The sequence below is a fragment of the Triticum urartu genome, chromosome 4A (genome assembly GCF_056163025.1).
Source record: "Triticum urartu cultivar PI428250 chromosome 4A, HENAU_Tu73, whole genome shotgun sequence".
NCBI classification, from domain to species: Eukaryota; Viridiplantae; Streptophyta; class Magnoliopsida; order Poales; family Poaceae; genus Triticum; species Triticum urartu.
In genome coordinates, this window is record NC_141876.1 from 418,141,868 (window position 1) to 418,150,579 (window position 8,712).

At 40.4% G+C, this 8,712-nt stretch overlaps 1 protein-coding gene across 1 annotated transcript; it reads left to right on the forward strand.

The window, feature by feature from the left end:
- Positions 1-4,617: 4,617 nt before the first annotated feature.
- Positions 4,618-8,255, forward strand: RPS1 (ribosomal protein S1). The gene is made up of 7 exons (XM_048715255.2): positions 4,618-4,959; positions 6,035-6,310; positions 6,955-7,035; positions 7,212-7,493; positions 7,574-7,684; positions 7,767-7,853; positions 7,980-8,255. The coding sequence occupies exons 1-7, from the start codon at positions 4,687-4,689 to the stop codon at positions 8,064-8,066; spliced, it is 1,197 nt and encodes a 398-aa protein (XP_048571212.1). The 5' UTR covers positions 4,618-4,686; the 3' UTR covers positions 8,067-8,255.
- Positions 8,256-8,712: the final 457 nt, after the last annotated feature.

Sequence of the window (8,712 nt, forward strand, 5' to 3'; positions counted from 1 at the left end):
TATAATAAAGTGTTATAAATGCCCATAATGTTATGGTTTAAGTCACGACCGTTGCAAAGTGGAGGGCTTCTTGTCTTCTGGTGGTCGAGTGTCTTTAAGGAAGTCGAGTGAGCACATCTTCATGGTCGAGTGGATAATGTTTTCTCTTCGACTGCTTCTGATTCTTTGTAAAGATGTCCTCGGGGAGGGTATGCTGGACAGGTCCATGACCCTACCCTAGGTACATAGCTTTATCAGGTACCAAAAAAACCATGAAAGATGGAACGAAAAAAGCCCTGAAAGTAAGACTACCAACTGCTCTATTAAAATTAGAGATCATGCACACATATATGATCGGGTGCATGCCTTATCATATACAGTTCTTTTTCTCTTTCCTTATCTTGGTATTCTTCTTCCGGCTAGACAGAGCCTATCTTAGATTTTCTAGTTGTATTTTTATCTGTGCTCGCAGCAAAAACCTCGACTTCTTTATTATCAATACCAAATTGAAGTATTTTTGGCACATAATTATTTTTTACCCGTGCTGCATTAATGAGCGACGACGTCTGAACAACAACAACAACAACATCAGCTGTAGTCGTGGTCATATCAAGCCTGTTGATATTTCAGAAAATTTGGCAAATGTATATAAATTGATGGAATTTGGTATAAAGAACCGAGGTGAGACAATTAGGTAAAAAAAAACTTATTTTGTAACACCAAGGCACGTTGGCTTGGTTGGCTACGGATTTATATATGGTGTGGGAGGTTGTGAGTTTGAATTTCACGCGAGTGTAATAATTTTTTCGCTGTTTCCCAATTGATCGAAAAAGAGATGTGTATTAGGTCCAGTTTGACCCATGCAAAGGATGGACGAATTTTTTGTTAGAAAACTACACCATGACCCAGGACATACGGACGAAAGTCATAGCACAGGACAAACCAACACGACTCAATGTGAAAAATCTTAAAAAATCAGTACCACCTCAGATAGTAAAAAAAACTAAAAATAATAATATGAATGAACGGATCAAAAAAATCAAAGAAACACACCTTACTATATATATATATATAATAAAGGGACTATTGCTTCTACACATTCATCGTCCCTTTTACAAAAAAAACAGTTTTTGATATTAATTAATCCGTAGTCCAACTTAAGTCAGAGAAAACACCTTGCATTTTATGGTAATTATCCTGTAGTCCAACTTTAAGTCAGGGAAACAAATCGTTTATTGTAGTTTTATAGAAAACCCCTTGCCCTCTCTAATAATTAACCCGCAATACATAGTGACATGAATTAAAAAGAAACCCCTTGATATTTTTGTAAACCAACCTAAAGTCTATCTAAGACAAATGTTTTTATAAATATACATATCTTTTAAACCCTAACTCCAACTTTAATATGTTATATATGAAATTTGATTAGAAAAATGCGTAGAATCTAAATATAATGTTATTTTACCCGTTAAATATTTTTAAAAATCCTACTTAGGGTGCAATCTTAATCAATAACATGATCCGTCATTTTTATTGTACTGATGTTCATCTAGATTGCAAACTAACACCTCAACAAAACCATATTAAAGACGAAAGAAACCAATAATAACAATGCACTCATGCCTCATCAAAATATCATAGAAAATATTAAAAAAATCTTGCAAGATTTTTTTTCTCATATTGTGCCGAGAGAAACACCTTTGGATTAAGCATATTCAAACGCATTATGGTTGTGTGAGCACTGAAGCCACCGCCGGCGATGGTGGGAAGGAGGATAATCGGCAACACAAATGGAATGTCATGTTGAAATAAAGGACACGAACCTATTGAGGTGTTCAATCATGATTATTGAGTTAGTGACGTGTGGTATTTTTTCTCCTGTTACAACTCACGGCCTCTTTTGCTAGTGTATATCTTTATCTAATAATAAAGGACGGAGCCTTTCATAGTTCTCCATAAGTCATCACTTTATATCCGTTGATTTTGTGTTATAATCATAAAGATTGATGGCTGAGATTCAAAAGAGTTTTCTTTTGAAACTTAGATTTAAAAGAGTTAAGTTTCCGTATATTCCATTTCTTTTCGTGTTCGACCCCGTCCGCGGCCTGGTGATCGAACGATCCCATCTGGCTAGCAATCTCATTTGCCTTGCCCAGCTCAAACGGCTCATCATCTGGACGGATTCTTTCCCTCAATACCTCTACTTTTCCTTATATATATTCAAAATAAAATGATAAGTCATAGACCATGCAAAGTACTCAACCAGTTTGAGTGACATTGAGCTTTCTGGTTCAGATAATCTATGATTCTGTAGCTACATATCACATGGTGTACGTGATGCCTTCACTCCAAATCTGATTGACTGACACTTAGCTTTTGATTCAGGGGAGAACGTACGACTTCACTTTAGAGATGTATGTTTCACTGACATTTATCTTTTTGATTGAGGGCTCTCTGATTCTATACCTACATGTCTTGTTTACACGTGATGCCTTTCTCTGAATCTTCTTCTCCTTATATTACCTCTCGGGCCCTTACAAAAAAATACAGTCCGATAACTCAAAGTCTTTCTGACGATTCTGATAGGGCCAGCTACCACAGATGCATACACCATGTTTCTCTACTGCAATTTGATGTCTTATTTACGGACGACACAAAAGAGTTCATATTTCAAGTAGAGAAAGATTTGCTCGGTACATACACATTTGCTGAAAGACTGGTGTGTTGACTTTCAAGGATTCCGATCGATGAGATATCCTTTTCTATTTTTGTTGATATGTTTGAAAGAGAAACTTTCCGGGTGAAGCTATCAATATACATATTATGAGTCAACAAAAATCTATTATGAGGTAAATATATTATACACATATTTTTTCCCTATATTTTTTCATGTGAGCGGAATCTGTCGCACCCTTATGAAAGTTTTGGATTTGGGACTGATCACTTGTTTCCATATTATTGTGTACTTCATCATTTATTTTGTTATGTTTGTGTAAACAAGATATTTGTTCCTCGCAAAAGAAAAAATATATTTGTTTTTTTATTGGGCCTCACAAAGGTTTCTTATCTTGAACGGTGCTTCCTCTGCCGCTAGCCGTGCCGAAAAAAGCAACCAACATGAACAAACATAGTGACGAGAAAGGGTGGAGCTGAGTATGCCACACGCGGATATGAAGGTTTCCCCTCTGCTGTTCATCAAGTGTTTTATGGGTGAGCTGGTAATCCTGTATTATGTCTTCCCTCTGTCTTTGTAAGTGAACGATTACAAATTGTTGGGCGATATTCAACTGCTATACTTGTGGGGAAAATGTACATGAGCCGTCAGCGAGCACATTGGTGAATAGACGAGACGTGCCCAACCCTCAAGCAACACCAAGGCAATGTCTCAGGAAGCAATCCATCTAACACTTTGGCGTCTGCTCGAGCCCGGAGCCAGGATTCCTCCTGGATAGTATGAACCAGACGAAGACCTTCTGAATTAACGAAAATATGTGTCACACTTGGGTACGTGGTTGAGAACAAAATGAATCCTTGAAATGTTCCAGAATCTGAGGTTTCACCATTCGCTACGGTAATTATTGTTTGTCGCAGGTATATGTTTTTGGACAGGCCTCTACTCAATTATTATTGATTTTATAGTAAGAATCAGCAATACTGCAAGATATGCATTAGGATAAGGTATATTTTTTTGGCATATTTAGTATAGAGCTGTTATAATATTTATTATGCCCCCCCCTCTGCAACGAACGGGTAATTACCTAGCAAATGGATTAGGAAGTAGAGGCTGGTCGAGCTGTCCGAGAATTACGAGCGGGACTCGGCGATAACCTTGATTTACCCCCCTTAATAATAATAATAATAATAATAATAATAATAATAATTTTCTATATTAGTAATAATCTATACTTTTTTATATACCTACCTACTTTTCACAAAGGATGACAAATTGTGTCGATGGCTGGACGTGAAAATAAAAGAAAAATAAAGGCCCTCTGTGTGTTGGATATTTGTATGTTTTTGATCAACGAGGCGAGATAGTGCGAGGGTGGCATTCAAAGGAAGGAGAGAAAGCGAGTACCATTATTATTTGATTTGGAATGTTTTTTGGTGGCCTGTGCAAATTTCGAAAATTGCTTCAACTTCCCAATAATGCCTAGGTATAGAAGATTTAGAAATTACACCCTTAAAAACAGATGGAGGAAGTAGTCGTCAATTAGGTTTTACTTCACTCTGATTTATTCATGGATGATGTAATTAGAACTGTCATACAATAATCATACCCATAGTGTATTGCTGACGTGCATTTTTGCTACGCTCGTGTCTCCCTACCGCCGTCGAGTGTTACCGTTCAGGGTGTTTTTGTGCCATGCCGTTGGATATTTTCATAAAGATGTCAATTATGTTTTCTGTTGCAACGCACCGGTATATGTCCTAGTATATATTACCTCTGTTTCGAAATATAAGTCGTTGGGGAGTTCAGTTTACACTCCCCCGACAACTTATATTTCGGAACGAAGTGAGTAGATAATAAACAAAACTGTCTTTTTTTACACGCACCGGCGGGAGGAAGAACCCAGGTGCAGCCCAGTCTAGCGGCCTGGCCCAAAAACCAATCATCTCCTATCCTCAAATCCCACGGCCACCGGATAACACAGCCACGCCCCCTCCTATCTGCCCGTTCCTCATTCCCAGCAGAGGCAGAAGAGAATGGCGTCCTTGGTCCAGCACGTCGCGGGGCTCGCGTGCCCACCGCTCTCCGGCGCGTCGCGCCGCCCCGGGGCGCCGATGCGGCCGTCCGCGCTGGTCTGCGGGACGTACGTGCTGAGCAAGGATGAGAAGGAGCGGGAGCGGATGCGCACGCTGTTCGACGAGGCCTCCGAGCGCTGCCGCACTGCGCCCATGGAGGGCATCACCTTCTCCCCCGAGGACCTCGAATCCGCCGTCGAGACCACCGACATCGACACTGACATTGGCTCACTCGTAATCTCCCCCTCTCTTGTTCCTGCTCGCTCGTTTCATGGTGAACAGATAATTGGTGCTCAACTGCATATCGCTAGTAGGGGATTGGGATAGTAGGTCGCGTGTATTGCTTATACAGTTGCTTATAGATTTTCGTTTAATTAGCTTTAGATCGCTCATAAGTTTATTTAGTACCGAAGACGTGTCATATTTCTTACTGCTTGTGGTTTTTCAGGTTTTCATTTTGTACTAACGTTGACTGTGCTATGTTTCTCATGTTCCTGTAAAATGTTACCCCCGTAGCTTCGAATAGAATGTTCAAGTGAACTAGAATGGGTTTGCCGTATTAGTTGCCCATTTCCTTTATCGTTTTTGTTTTTTGAGGGGCGAGTGGTACTACAATGTAATGTAGAACGACAGCACCATTACTGTTTGTTCAATGCTTTCCGAAGGAACGTAATAAAGCTATATTCTTACATCAAATGGAAATATAATTGAAATTCCTGAGTTGTGGGACCCTGGAGCAACTTAAAGATTGGCCAATTCAGTTAATTCTGATCTGACACAATACTTTGAGCAACTGACTGATTGCTGCGTGTTTTTCTAAATTAGGTCCCCTCCAATTAGGTCTGTGATATTGAATTAAGCAGATCCAGCGGATTATTAAATTACCGTATTACAGTGAACAGTCTGCTTTGCATATTGTTGTGTGACACATGCACATGGACACAAAATGCAGTTGTCATAGCTGCTGGATTTATTTATTTTCGAACGCGCCTGGAATCATGCCTTTGAATTAAAAAGGTGCTAGGTACGCACAAACGACCTGTTTAATATGAGCATTGTACACACTAATGACGAGGGGAGGAAGAGCTGCTGGATTTGCAGCTCTCCATTACTATTTTTAGTTTGGTGCCAACAATTCTATTATTATCTCCTTTTTTACATGTGGTACTTCTCTGTTATTTGTGCAACACACTACGTTTTGGGCATGCTGGAGCTGAAAGTATAAGGTTTCTTAATTAGCTTGATAAATTTTGTATCACACTGTTCCTGACATCTAAAAAAATATCTTGCATGCTTGTGATGACTACAGATTAAAGGGACAGTATTCATGACCACTTCAAATGGTGCATTTATTGACATCCAATCAAAGGCTACTGCTTTTTTGCCTATAGATGAGGCATGCCTTCTCGATATTGACAATATAGAGGAGGCAGGCATCCGGCCGGGTTTAGTGGAGCAGTTCATGATAATTGATGAGAACCCAAATGATGAAACTTTGATTCTGAGCTTACAATCAATTCAGCAAGACCTTGCTTGGGAAAGGTGCAGGCAGCTTCAGGCAGAGGATGTTGTTATCACGGGTAAAGTGAGTAAAATACTTGCAGAAGGACCTATATCCATGCTATAACCATTGTCCCCTAATCGTTGAATAACTTCTCCTGTAGAAATTATTATAAACTAAATATTTAGAAAGCATTGCCTCTTCCTGCCCCTTGTTTGTGTTAATTAAATCAGACTTTGCCTTTTTGAATGTCTGCCTGGCAACAGCAGCCATTGTTCTTTAGAAAATGAATGTCAGTTCAGTGGGTCTTTATGGTGTAGATTCACTTTGTATATGACCTCGGTTAATAATCCCAATGTTCATGCTGCTGTTAACTTAGGATGGCTTTCTTACCAAGTAGTTATCATGTGTTCATTGGATTGTAATGATTTTGCTAGTTTGTTCATGTGTGACTGCTAATGAATTTATGAAGTTTAGAGCAGTCATTTTATGAAAGCATGTCAATGGATAGCTTTTGTCAACAGCTTTCCTGATTTCTGTTGTTGTTTCTGCAAGTTCCGTTATCCTTTGTCCGGCCCACATGTCTGTATGTCGTTACTTTGATATGCACGACTCATGCCACCTTAGATACTGTGGTACTGTTTTTTTGTTTTTTGGGGTGAAATTGCAGCACTGATCTAGTCTAGGCAGCTTTATTCATGTGCTCAGGTTGCAATGTTGCCCTGCAGGTAATTGGTGGTAACAAAGGAGGTGTGGTGGCTCTTGTGGAGGGCCTTAAGGCATTTGTTCCATTTTCACAAGTGTCATCGGTTGGTTCACAGTCCTATAGTCCTATTACAAAACTTTGTTATATCCTATGGTTTTGTTGCTGCATGAGCTGTCTTTTACCAATTTGATCCTGATATACTGTGGGTTGAGTTTTGGGCTGCTCCATCCTTAGACTAGCTGCTCACTATTTCCCTAACTGTTGCTTGACCTTGATCAGAAAACAACTGCTGAAGAGCTGCTTGACAAAGAGCTACCTCTGAAGTTTGTGGAGGTCGACGAGGAACAAGGCAGGCTTGTCCTCAGTAATCGCAAGGCAATGGCCGACAGCCAAGCCCAGCTTGGTATTGGTTCAGTTGTTTTGGGAACTGTTGAAAGCCTAAAACCTTATGGTGCCTTTATCGATATCGGTGGAATCAATGGACTTCTGCATGTCAGCCAAATTAGTCATGACCGTGTTGCAGATATCTCGACAGTTCTTCAACCAGGAGATACCCTCAAGGTAATGCCGTTATCTTACTTGTAAATTATGCCAATTTGCTGTTTCTATAGCTAAGGCTGGAAGACTTTCTTTGTTATTAGGTTATGATACTAAGCCATGACCGTGAAAGGGGCCGGGTTAGCCTTTCTACAAAGAAGCTTGAGCCAACGCCTGGTGACATGATTCGTAACCCAAAGCTGGTTTTCGAAAAGGTAAGTAATGCGGGCAATACCTTTTCACCAGAATATGCCGTAACAGACAAACTGACATGCTGGTTTACTATGCCCAAATTAGGCTGATGAGATGGCGCAGATATTCAGGCAGAGAATAGCTCAAGCAGAGGCAATGGCTCGTGCTGACATGTTAAGATTCCAGCCAGAGGTACCGCTATAACCATTATGTGACGACTCTGCACCGTCGTGATGCAGTTTACACAACTTTTTTCATACACTAGAGTAACATATGACTGAAATAATTTGTCTGTCTTCCTGTGTCACCTCTTAACAGAGTGGATTGTCTCTCAGTTCAGAGGGTATCTTAGGTCCATTGTCATCAGACACAGCACAGGAGGAAGGGCTACCCGAGGACGAATAGGTGCAATAGCAAGAATGCATCTGATTCCAGAGATGCCCGGTAGTCCATCTTTGTGTGAATGCACGATCGTATCATATTCAGATAATTTCCCCTCGTCAACTTGCGCTTGTATCATTGTGTATGAAGTATAAGGTGCTGAAAAACGGCGGAAAAGAAATTCAAGTTGTACCCCTTTGGCAAAGCCATCAATCCATTTCGTGCAGAAAAGGGTGTGCGTGTACAGTCAGTCACCCCAAAAGGGCTGGCTTAAGCGCACATTGGCCACAACCCCATTAAAGCATTAACAGCACATCGTCTTCATACATATTTGTGTCCATAAAAGAGCATTGCTGCTGCTGCTGCTTCACCAAAAGAGTGCCAGAAAGAAACAAGAGATGGAAGCATATCCACTTTCGTAACTTCGGAGGTTGACAAATGAAGATGGATAAACCTCTTTTATGCAGCAAGTTGCGCCTGCCTGGAGCCACAGGAATAGCTATTGAAATGGAACTTAAAACCGTCTGCTTGTGTGTGTGTGTCCCCCTTTCCCATTCTGTTCAAACATGTCAAGCTGCCAAACCTCACAGGTTTCACTGATAGCGCCCTCCACTATTTTTCACATGCAAAACATCAAATGCTCTTTTCTTCTCCCTACAGCTAGCTAGCC

What these genes read in the sequence shown, in the direction of transcription:
- RPS1 (XM_048715255.2), top strand. Translation starts at nt 4,687, where the DNA reads ATGGCGTCCTTGGTCCAGCACGTCGCGGGGCTCGCGTGCCCACCGCTC. An exon ending in AACCAGGAGATACCCTCAAG is followed by an intron (nt 7,494 to 7,573) that starts GTAATGCCGTTA and finishes CTTTGTTATTAG; the next exon opens with GTTATGATACTAAGCCATGA. An exon ending in TGTTAAGATTCCAGCCAGAG is followed by an intron (nt 7,854 to 7,979) that starts GTACCGCTATAA and finishes ACCTCTTAACAG; the next exon opens with AGTGGATTGTCTCTCAGTTC.